At 40.0% G+C, this 12,253-nt stretch overlaps 1 protein-coding gene across 1 annotated transcript in view; it reads left to right on the forward strand.

The window, feature by feature from the left end:
* The window catches only part of JAK1 (Janus kinase 1), a 63,676-nt gene that overhangs the window by 39,587 nt on the left and 11,836 nt on the right, over positions 1-12,253 (forward strand). The window contains exons 5-11 of the mRNA XM_054072435.1: positions 2,528-2,681; positions 4,521-4,684; positions 5,262-5,604; positions 7,108-7,281; positions 8,004-8,161; positions 8,872-8,995; positions 10,550-10,736. Of these exons, the coding sequence (XP_053928410.1) occupies positions 2,528-2,681; positions 4,521-4,684; positions 5,262-5,604; positions 7,108-7,281; positions 8,004-8,161; positions 8,872-8,995; positions 10,550-10,736 (1,304 nt within the window). The remainder of the gene's footprint in view (positions 1-2,527; positions 2,682-4,520; positions 4,685-5,261; positions 5,605-7,107; positions 7,282-8,003; positions 8,162-8,871; positions 8,996-10,549; positions 10,737-12,253) is intronic.

The following is a 12,253-nucleotide window of genomic DNA, read 5'->3' on the forward strand; positions in this document are numbered from 1 at the left end:
GGCTCTAGTTTTTGTTGTAACTTGTAAGTGTTGTTTTAATTGGTGCAGTTTAATAGGGAAAGAAGCAAATTCTCCACTCAATTACAAATACACAATACCGTGCCCTTTATTATTTTCAGGAAATACTGAAAGAATTGGAGTTATTAATTATCACTAATCCTATAAAGGAGCATATGGAAACAAAGTGATTTCCTGGACGCAGAAAGATTTGTCTGGTTCTGCTCTTTATGCTGCAACCAAAGGGATTTCTGCAGTACCTTACAGTAGTTGTCTGGAGTTTTTGGCACAGCTGTATGTTGGTGTTCCTCCTCATGCTATAGCTACGTGGTTTTGAGGGACTTCAAAAGACCTACAAAAAGAAAGGAGGGACAGAAACAGAGTACTGAAAGTCTCATCTCAGTAATTCTTCATTTGAATGGTCAACGTGCTGTGCAGATAACACATGATTAAAACACAAATTGCTCGTCTAAGATACTTATTTTGTTCTACTCTTGACTCTGCACTGAGGCTGATACACACCAACCTCAACCACTACAGAACCTCTGAGGGTTAATCCATGAACTCTTCTGGTCAGAGACCAATCACAATGATACAGTCACGTGTTATGAAACAAGCACACTTGTGTGTGGATTGTTCTGGTTTGCTCTTGCTAGTGCTGAATGCTCCTCAGGAATTAAAATGTCATATTCTTATAGAAATCCTTCCTACTTAGCAGTTGGGGAACCTGCTCTGCTGTAATCTTAATTGTGAGCTGTTCATGTGCCAGGCATGAACCTTTGCAAAAGACACATTGATTTAAAACAGATTTAACTAAACTTTATTGGATTTTAAAAGTTACTAGAACCCAGATAAACACAAATTTCTGGAATAATTTAGGCAGGGATTTCTCAAAAGGTGCTAACAGAAGCTTGGACTCCAAAATTTCATTTATTTTCAGCAGATGCCAGCACTTTTAGCAAGCCTTCAATTAAATAGCCTGGTGTTCAGATACAAGTAAGAACATTGTTTCTAAATACACACAAGACTGACTGTGTCCTTTTAAAACCAGATGGTTTGAATTAGTGCCTTTTTCATCAGCTCCATCCAAAACCAGAGGGAAGCAGAAATTCCAGCCCTGCTTCTCGCTTCAGCCATGGGGGAGGTTCTCACAGCAGTTTGGCACTGCGCGTTGCTTCAGTGGCTGTAGAGGGAGAGGTCTGAAGTCTTGACCTTTAGATGAGACATTTTATCTGAATGTAACTGCCAGACATTGCACTGTAGAAGCATTACACTCTCTTACACTGCTCAAGCAATGTCAGAGGTGATGGTAATTATCACCTGAGTGGCAGCTTCTTGTTCAGTGGACTGCACAGGGATACGACAGACAGTGTCATGGTATCAGGAGTTAAAAGATAGTGTTGTTTGGAAACACTGCAAACCTTTGGCAGTGATCATTCACTGATGGAGTTTGCGCTTTTGAGGGATATGAGTCAGGTAAGAGTAAAATATGTATCCTGAACTTTAGGAAAGCAAACTTCTAGCTGGGAGACTGCCCTTGGAGACAAGGGAGCAGAACAAAGCTGAAAGATTGTTAAAGCATCTTGCCCTGCTACATTTCCTTGCTGGAAACTACGTGACCAGCAGGACCAGGGAAGTGATTGTGCCCCTCTACTTGGCATTGGTGAGGCCACACCTCAAATCCTGTGTTCAGTTTTAAGAAAGACCTCGAGGGGGTAGAGCGCATTAAGAGAAAGACAGCAAATTTGGTGAATGGGCTGGAGAACAAGTCTTTTGAGAGGCAGCTGAGGGAACTGGGATTGTTTAGCCTAGAGAAAAGGAGGCTGAGGGGAGACCTTATCGCTGTCTACAACTATGTGAAGGGAGGTTGTAGCGAGGTGAATGTTCTCTTCTCCCAAGTGACAGGCGGTAGGACGAGAGAGAATGAAACTCCCTGGTGCAGCTTGAGGCCAGATTAGACACCAGGAAAAATTTCTTCACCAAAAGGGTATCGGGCACTGGAACAGACTGCCCAGGGAGTTGGTTGAGTCACCATCCCTGGAGGTATTTAAAAGACATGGGTAGATGAGGTGCGCAGGGATATGGTTTTGTAATGGACAGATATGGTTGGACTCTATGATCTCAAAGGTCTTTTCCAACCAAATGATTCTATGATTCTAAGGATCTTTTCCATAGAGTGCAAGAGCTCACCATCACATGGTGTAAGAAATCAGGAAAGGGAGGCAAGAGACTGGCATGGATGAGTTGAGACCTACTGGTCAAACTAAAGGGCAAGAAGGAAATGCCCAGGCAGTGGAAGCAAGGTCCCTTCCAACCCATTCTATAATTCTATGACTAATACACCATTTCTCCCTGGTTCCTCAGGTCATGCATGCAGTTTCAGCAGTGGAGCATTTTAAGTTGCAGCTTCAGAGCAGAAGACTGATTTTGGACTAGTAGCTGTTTTCTTTTAAAGGTTTAAATTATGTATGCAATGTAAATGGGAGATTTCCCAAAACATTTTTAACATTTATTCCTATTTTCTCGCAAGATACTACTTTGCAAACTGGCATGGGACCAATGAAAATGAACCCACAGTGTGGAGGCATTCACCAAGGAAGGCAAAGAGCCCTTACGAGAAGAAGCTGGCTCCAGAAGGAACTCCTATACTTGACGCAAGCTCATTAGAATACATCTTTGCACAGGTAGGAGTTTGCTTGCGATTGTGTCTGCCATTGTAGTGACATAGAAACTGCTTTCCAGTAGAAGCTGCTTTAAAAGTTAAAGTACGTGTAACCTTACCTGTTAGTATTGATAAGTGGTTTCTTCGTACTTCTGTGTGGTGGAGAGAATTTGCTACACAAAGAGCAATCTACCCATATACCGAATTTGTAAAGAAACTGTGTATCTCACAGCCCAAAAAGGGCTGAATTTTTATAGTGTACTTTTTTTTTAAAGTTACGTATTTTTGTATCTAAACGATATCACCTTTTCTTTTGCAATATATTTGCACTTAATGACTTTTGACGTGTATTCTTATAGATGAGCAATTAAAATTGAGTCTTTGCTGTGTGGTGCTAAAATATCGATTATGCCACCATCACACACCCTGGTTACATGTGGGTTTTCTTCCCTCCTGTTGTGCCTCCTACTTGGTGGTGGTACATGCAGCACACTGGACCTGGCAAGTAAGCAGGGTCCCTGTTACAGAAAGCTTGTACTCTTCTACAGAAAAAGTTTATATGCACACATATGATTTTGCAAACAACAAGCTGGCTTTGCCAAAGAAATGAGAAATTTGAAGTCGATGAGGGTTTGTGAAATGAGGAAATTAAATACATTGGAGAAAAACATCTTTACTGTTAATTCTGAGTGTAATTACTGCAGAATTTTCAGACTTTGAGGTATGATTGTGACCTTCAGAAAAAGATAGCATGAAGCTGCTCCAGTGAATCCTTGTAATGTTGTTGTGAAATCACAATAGGAGAAAATACCACGTTAGCTGCAGCTCTTTGTGCATTTTAGTGGTACCTCTTGCATTCTAAAGTAATAAAGGAAGTAAATATTTTTTTCTTTGTAATCAAACTAACTTATGCTTTGTTTTGTATGAGCATTCCTGTGTACAAGTATGCAACTTGGCAAAATCACTCTTTGAAAACATGCTGCGAAGCTGGGGTTTGTTTGTTTGTTTGTTTTTTTTCCCCACCTTTTTTTGAGTGCCAGCAAAAAGTTAAGTTGTAGAACGAGTAGGGACCCTAATGAGCATTGTCAAACAATTATTGCATTAAACAGAATTTTACTTTCGGGTAATAACATTAAAAAATAAAGGCCAAACAGGAAAACGGTTATGCTGATGTTAGGCAACAGGAATGTTTTGCTCTTTGGTAACCAAATATTTTTCAGACTGTACCAGAACAAGGTGGCTGCCACGGAGTATTCAGTCTTGGCTTTGAGATATGGCTTAGAGAGCGGGTGCATCAGGTTCATAGAGATGCCAGATGATGGGGGGCAGAGAGAAAGCAGAGACATACAGTATTTATTGTGTATCGAAGAGGAAAATTGTGATGGTGCTACAAGGGGTAGGGGTGGTGTTTTCTTTAGTTAATGATGAAAAGAATGAATTTTTGGTGGGCTAACATATAAAAGAAGTACCTGAGCAGTGCAGGTGTTCTACCTGGGTGTCTACACAAGTTCTAAGTGAAAAGCCACAATGCTGTGGGATGGATGTGCTGTGGCAATCCATGTGGTGATTCCAACTGTTCCACAAACCAGTGTTATGAAAGACTTCTGTCAGGCACAAACGTTGGTGTTTCTTCTCAAATAGGCAGGATTTGTGGAGTGACTAGTGCTTGCCTGTGTTTCTCTTTCACTAAGAAGACCGCATCTATTGCACAGCTCTTCCCTTCTTCCGCTACCCTTTCCTATCCTGGCTTTCGGTTTTGGGTGACTCGTGCTGGCAACAACCTTGTGAAATCTTGCTTGCTCATAGATAAACTATGACAAATAACAAATCTGGTAGCTTTCTTTTTTTGCTTCCTATTCAGGGTCAGTATGACTTAGTGAAAGGCCTGGCACCAATACGTGATCCTAAAAATGATCAAGAGGTTCATGAAATTGAAAACGAATGTCTGGGAATGGCTGTCCTTGCAATCTCTCACTATGCCATCAAGATGAATGCGAAGCTTCCAGAGCTTTCCAAAGATATCAGGTAAATTGGAATTACTTCTTTGTCACTGTTGGGTCTGCTGTGCTTCTGTTCCAGAAGAGATTTTAAGCATTTTACTTTCCACAGTCTGGCTGTACAGGAGTTACAAGCTCCAACACTACTATTGTTAAGTGAGTCTTCCTAGTCGTGTCAACGGGAATACGCGTTAGAAAACTTGATTTTTTTTTTTTTTTCTTACCTGGAGAGTATTTGAAATCTGTGCAGCCAGTGCACCCAGCATACCAGTGTTTTAGGTACTGATGGATGTGCTATAAATTCAGGGTTCTGGGTTAGTAGGCTCAGAAATGGCGATGTTGTTAAGTGAAAACCTAATGAAAAAACTGTCAGAATAAATTGTTATTGATTTGAGCAGACTGTATCCATCTGACTAAAAAGCTCTCGGATAACCTCATTATTTGAATTCCTGTTGCTTGTTAATTCTGTAAACCACTGCTATAGTGCCGACTGCACAGTTGTTTACTGCATCTGTAACTTTCAAAAAAGGCAATTGCACAGTTTAGAGAGTTAGAAGTTTAGGAGACAATGGCATTAACACATAGTATTGTTTTTTTCCTTCTAGTTATAAGCACTATATTCCTGAAACTTTGAACAAGACTATCAGACAGAGGAATTTCTTAACAAGGATTCGGATAAATAATGTCTTCAAGCATTTTCTTAAAGAGTTTAACAACAAAACCATTTGTGATAGTAGTGTGTCTCCACGTGATCTGAAAGTTAAATACTTATCAACGATGGAGACCTTGACTAAACATTATGGAGCAGAAATCTTTGAGACTTCATTTTTGCTGATTTCATCTGAGAATGAAATAAATAGATTTAATTGTGGAGACAACGAGATCCTCCCACTATATGAAGTCATTGTAACGGGAAATAATGGAATTCAGTGGAGGCTCAAGCCAAATGTAAGTATCCCTAGGTATATGGGAATTAGAGGATTGTGTTTAGGGTGTAACAACTGTTTAAAAATGATCATGATCTTCAGAAACTGCAGATGAGCATTTTATGGAAAGAACTTCTTTCATAGGATTGTGCATGTTAGAAGGGACCTCAGGAGGTCTCTAGTCCAGTCCCCTGTTCACAGTTAGCTTTGAGATCAGACCAGGTTGCTCAGGGCTTTATCCATTTTGGTCTTGAAAACTTCCAAGGATGGACACTGCACAGCCTCTGTGAGCAACCTGTTTATCAGGAAAATTAAAAACTATATTTGCTAGACCAGACAGAAGTCTTGAAGGATTAATGCCTGTAGAGGCCCATATGGTTTGGTGCTGTGTCTTGATATCAAAGGCTGTTATTGCTTTTTCTGTATATGGCACCCCATGTGCTGTTTTTCTTTAGACTTGTAAACTGTTCATGAACAAATTAAAATATAGTGACATTAAAAGTAAGCTTTCTCACGTCAATGGTATCTGATATGTTGTTCCTTGTTTCAGTGCTGCTAATTGACGTCAGTTTGCTGTTCTGTACTTTGTGTACTTAAATATTAAACATGCTCTAGGTTTGAAGGGGTTATGGCACATTCTGCAGTTTTTCTCGACTTCTATTACTTGAACAAATAGACTTCTTTTTGCTTGCCTCAAGTTCCCCACAGTGATGAGAACCCTACTGATAGCTATCTGCTGTAGCACAAAAAGTATTGTGCTTTACTTCATTTAGAGGTAACCTAACTATCTCCATCTCTATCTCTGATGGAGGATTTCTATTTTAAATGATGATATTAAGGGTTGGGGGAGGGAAGCAAGAACTGATGTTTGAGCAGAAAAGCTTGCAAGGATTGTAGCCTGTTTCTTGTAAGGCTCACATTTTTGCTGATTTAAAGATTCTAATTATTTAAATGTCTAAACCAAGGACTTTCATCTCAGTGAGAACCTTTCTGGGACTAGCAAGAAGCTTTGCTTAGCCTCAACATCTGTCTTTTTTTAAATAAGTAGTTACTAATAATGTTCAGTAATTTTTGGCCTGTAAGTTGCTCATCCTCATTGCGGTCTGCGTGCAGAATTTCATCTGCTGTTGGCAGTTCAGGCATGCAGCACGAGAAGAATGTTGCTCTTGATTTTAGGCTGACCTCTGAGGAATATTTTGAGTACATATCTTAGCAATTTCAGTAGAACCCTTTCAATCCTATGCTGCTACTAAAATTATTCCTAGCGTACCGAGAACGAGGTGAGTCGCTTAGCTCATGCCTGCTTGCTTTCATCCTCATGAAAACTTTCTCATGGACAGTAGTTGATAGAAGTATACCCTTGCAATAGAGATCCATTGGATGTGTAAAGGAATTGATAATACAGTGAAAAAAAAAGTATTAAATAATTAAATAGCTGTGGGAGATTAATTTGTCATGAATTTTTGTTTTGGAGGAAAAACTGGTCTGTTTTATTAGTTTGCTTTTATCCAAAATGTTTTTGCAGCCTGTACAGACAGAGAAAGAGGAGAAGAAAAAATCTAATAGTAAAATCAAAAAGGATGAAGAAAAACACAAAATGCAAGACTCGTGGAACAATTTTTCCTATTTTCCTGAAATCACCCACATTGTTATCAAGGAGTCTACAGTTAGCATTAACAAGCAAGACAACAAAAGAATGGTAAGAACCAAACCTTGGGTAGGTTTCCCTCTGTTGGAATCTGTAGTGACACAGTGTGGATGGGCTGTAGGAGATGACCTCCTTGAGGAACACTTTCTAATGGGATTTATCAATAGCAGTTAAATGCTGTCCTCAACACTGTACAAATGCAAAAATGCTAGTTAAAAAGCAGCAAGGTGGTAAGTACAGCTGTTTGTCTACACTTTTTACTGTGTACCGCCAGCGCCTGGTGGCCTCCTCAGTGCACTTCTCAGCTCTGTGCACTTCTGGACAGCTTGGATAGCCAAAAGCAGCATTAAGAAAGAGGAGCACAGCAAGGATGGCAGAGGGAGAGAAATGCAGAGAGGACCTGGCGGGGAAAGGAGAGTTGGTGTATGGATACCCAGTTCTTTGACAGGTTGACAGCTCTTAGAATTTAGAGAAAGAGCTGCCAGAGTGGCCTTGACTTCAAATCCAACAGGGCTACTGCAGTCCTGAATTTCTGGTGCTTCACAGGTGCTGGCACCAGAGTTTGCCTTGCAGATCTCATGTAGGATTAGACCACATATAAGTCACACTGGAGAATGGAAGCTTCTAGCCAGTAATGAGTAGGGAGTTAGAGTCATAGGTTTCTGGAAAATTATTTAGCCAGTCTAAGCAAAAATTGCTGGGTATTAAAACATTCGTGAAATGTTTTAACAGAACTCTTAAGAATTCTTGACGAAAATATCTTTTTGTTGTAGGAATTAAAACTGTCCTCACATGATGAGGCCCTGTCATTTGCATCGTTGGTAGACGGGTACTTTAGACTTACAGCAGATGCCCACCATTATCTCTGCACAGATGTGGCTCCTCCACTGATTGAGCACAACATAAAAAATGGTTGCCACGGACCCATTTGGTTAGTAAAATGTTTGATTTTGATTTTTCCACTTGAATAATTAGAGCTCTTAATACTAGCGCATATTGAATCCGTTGAGGAAATCTAGCGTTTGTAAGGCTCTTAGGTAACAAAAGGTTGTAGAACAGCTTGTATTTTCTAATGATTATATGGAAAAAATACCACTGATTCTCTCCACATCGTCTTACTCATGTATACAACCAGTGTTTCCTCGCTGTTGGAGCGTTCTGAGACTTCCTTAACTAACAGCTATAAAAATCCTTGTCAGATGGGAATATTTTTGGTGAACAAAGTTGTATCTACGCTGACTCTGAGAGTCTTTGGATGGAGGCACAAAGTCTTTATTTATTTTAAATAGCTAAAGCAATTATTTTCCCTCCTACCCACCTTTTTGGCTTGTCATTTTATGTTTGAAGATGCAATATCTAGAAAGCTGAGCACTTACATGTGAGTGGTGCTGAATGTGGAATTTCTCTATTAAGCATTCTAAGAGCTGAATAAAGCTTTCTTCCCTTGCTCTTTTGCATCTAAATTTGGGTGTAGTGCATACAGTTTAATAATGTCCTAATAATAATATGAATATCTCTAAGTTGCTGTTACACATTTTTGTTCCAAATACAGGATTATTCTCCAGTGCACTTACTAATAATAGATTTTGGATGCAGCAGCTCATTTGTTAGTTTTTCTCATTTGTACATTGACTCTTTCAGCACGGAATACGCCATCAATAAACTGCAACAGGAAGGGAATGAAGCAGGAATGTATGTGCTGAGATGGAGCTGCACTAACTTTAACCACATTCTCATGACAGTGACTTGTTTTGATGGCTCAGAGGTACGTCAGGTGTGGCATTCCCAACAGCAATCTGATAATGAGCTAAAGACTAATAGCTCCCTGTAAGCCACGTGGATAGATTTATGTTCTTTAGGGCAGACACTCTTATCTTTGCTTGATCGCTGGTGAAGCAGAGGGTAGATGACTTATACTCAAAACTTCATATTCCCGGAAATCCTGCGCTATGTGTATGAATCTCCTATATCTGCAAATGTGATTCATTACATCCAGAACATTTCCATTCATAGCAATGAAACTGTGCTTGAACACGATTGAAACTGACCTTTTTAAACTCATTGTGTGAGAATGACATACAGAATTTGTCACCATGACTGACCTAATGTTTGTTGAACATGGATTTAATTATATGAATATATTTCTACTGACACACCATAAAAGAATTGGGTGTGGGGACAGTTACCTTGATGTGTAGAACACCACAGAAGGGTGGTGACATATAGTCAGTTAGCTGGTGGAATGTATTTTGTGAGAGGTAAGTAAAAACTCATGAGGTGGGATAAGTGACAGGACCAGTTAGAAATAGAAAAGAAGAATGCAATAGCCACACAGAAGCTTGAATTTCATTGACCTCTGTTGGAAGTCTGCAGCTGACTTGGTAGTTTTGGGAGGGGATTTAAAATGTTCACACAAGAATAATAATAGTGTAAAGGCATATGAGCTGTTTTCTTTCTCTTTAAAAAAAAGTTAATAGAATCAATGATGAGGACAAGAAGGGACGGTTGAAAAAAGAAAGTGATTAAAAAAACTCTTGGAAATAATAGCCATCTCTTAGTGTTGATATTTGGTTCATCTTCTGTAGACATTTGCAAAACTGTATGATCAACATTGTCTTCTAACAGACAGGACAACTGAGGCATTGAAACAAGAAATTAATTTTGACTTGGAAATCATTCAATCTCATTGCAATGCAAGGCTTAGAGAGGGAAGAGAGAGATGATGCGAAGCTGCAGTATGGTAGAGGTGAGGAAGTGGGAGCAGAGGGTCGAACTCGAAAGGGCATAGGTTTTAGAGAGATATGTACAGAAGCTCAGTTGTTCTTCCTAAACACATTTGAACGTGAGCGGAAGGTTTGACCAACAGCCAGAAATCTTGTTTCACTCTTTGAACAATCTGGGTTGTGAAAGGGATTTTTGCTATTTTTAAGCTGAGATTTTGAAACCACGGTCTAGATTCTGCAATTCTTGACCAAGCGAAGAGGAGATTCCTTCTGAAGGGTCAGGGCTTCTGCACACCCTCAGTCTTGGCAAAACGCAGAAGCTGTAATTGGAATTGTTGGATGATTGCACATTTATGTTGCTCTTCTTCCACTTTGTTGTTATGAGGTTTCCTGGGACTAAAGGTTACAGGAATTTTAGGGCCACCTTCTACTTCGTCAGAGTTTGATTAGAGGACCCTAGCTTAAGAGCAAGTGATTAACTGATCCTATATGTAATTTCAAAGGCTTCTGAGGGACTTTTATGGCTTTAAAACATTCATTCACTTTAATGATTAAATTTTGCTTTCTTTTTTTCCTCCTCTCCCTGCTAATGACAGAAGATAAATAATTCAGTCAAGTACAAGAATTTCCAGATTGAGGTGAAGAAAGGCGGGTACTTCCTACATGGTTCAAACAATTCTTTCTCATCCTTGAAAGAGCTCATGGATCACCTTAAAGGACAAATACTTCGGACAGACAACATAAGCTTCACACTGAAGAGATGCTGCCAGCCAAAACCAAGAGGTAGTCTGTCCTTTAAGAGAGGCAACTAACCTTGTTGTTGAAAGGAAACGAACTCCAGAAATAGGAGGCATTCTTAGTGTCTTTTGTTTGTTCTGTATTCTTATTGAAGTTCTTGTCACTTAAAAAGTTATATATAAAATTTCTTCCTTCTCTGTTGACAAGGAATCTTGCCAAAAAGCAAAAGCAAGTACTGTGAACAAAATTTTGGGGGTTTCCTTTCAATGCTGCAAGCGCAGCACAGGATGCTCAGGGCCTTGTTCTTCTCATGAGCCTTATTTGTGTGAACTTTTCAAACAGTGAGACATGTTTCGGTTTTTGCACCTAAACAGCTGGCCCTGCAGTATTGATGGTGGTGGTGGAACTCTAGAGTTGTTTAAAAAGGAAACGTCATAGCTGACTCAGAGTCATGGGCTGAAACACTGCAGCAGAGAGGGGACCATATAAGGTTCTTCCTTTGCTCCTCTGAGTCACGTTGGCCAGGCAGTGCTGCCGAGCATCACGTTGCATTCCTCTAGCAAAGAAGGGTTGCGACCTGCAGTGGTTGTGAGGCAACCTCTAGGTTGAAGCCTGTTCTCATTACAAGCTATTTACTCTATTCATTTTCATGAAGTAGCAGGGAAGGCTGGGTCTGCAACTGTTGGCAACCAGAAAAGCCGTGGACTCAGTAGAACCATCTGTGAGGTCAGATTTTAGAGGGCTGAGGACAATCGTGCATTTGTTAAGCTGTTTGTGCCAATACTTACTGAAATTGTTTGCTATAAACTATCAGTGTCTTGCAGCTGAATTTTGTATGGAAGAGGAAATACAGTGGCATGATTGTGTTGATCAGATAATGGTTTCCCGTTAGAATAAGGGCTATAACTGGGCTACATTAATTACCTGCTTGTTCTGATGGTTTCAGAGGAGTATACGCTGTGGAAAGACACTGAGCTTATCAGTGCTTTTGAAGACTGTTGGTAGTTGTCTAGAGAATGGGGTGATTAAATATTTTGACAACTTTATTACATTTGGACAGCTGTATTAAAAATGGGTCAAGGAGTTGACTGCCCACTTTAGCTTTTCATTGGCATTGGTTACAGTGGGATCCAGTGCGTTATCTGTGCTGGTCCCTGTTCTGTGTTTCTTGGGTTTTTTTCTTTTTGAACGTCTTGTTTATTCTCAAAGAACTTCAGGGGATGCAGAAATAAAGCAGTTTTGCCAGTGGATGGCTTGTTACTGATTGTTTCAGAGTGCTAGATCATGGTTTAGCTGCAACAAACTTGTTCTGCTCCCAGTAACGGGAGGGCCAGATGCATGCAGACCTCTAAAATAATTGTATTATAGTAAATAATGCCTGCTGTCAAACACAGAAAGACAGAGTTGATGTGCAGGGCTTTTGGATCTAACTGTGCCTCTCCCTGACCGAAGCAGGAGAAGGAAGCGGTAGGCTTTTGAGTCTTTTCCTTCTGTTCATTTCCCATTCCCCAATTTAATTCTGGTGCTCTGGAAACAGACTGTTAGTGTTTCCAGAGCTCAGT

The sequence above is a fragment of the Cuculus canorus genome, chromosome 8, assembly GCF_017976375.1.
Source record: "Cuculus canorus isolate bCucCan1 chromosome 8, bCucCan1.pri, whole genome shotgun sequence".
Taxonomy (NCBI): Eukaryota; Metazoa; Chordata; class Aves; order Cuculiformes; family Cuculidae; genus Cuculus; species Cuculus canorus.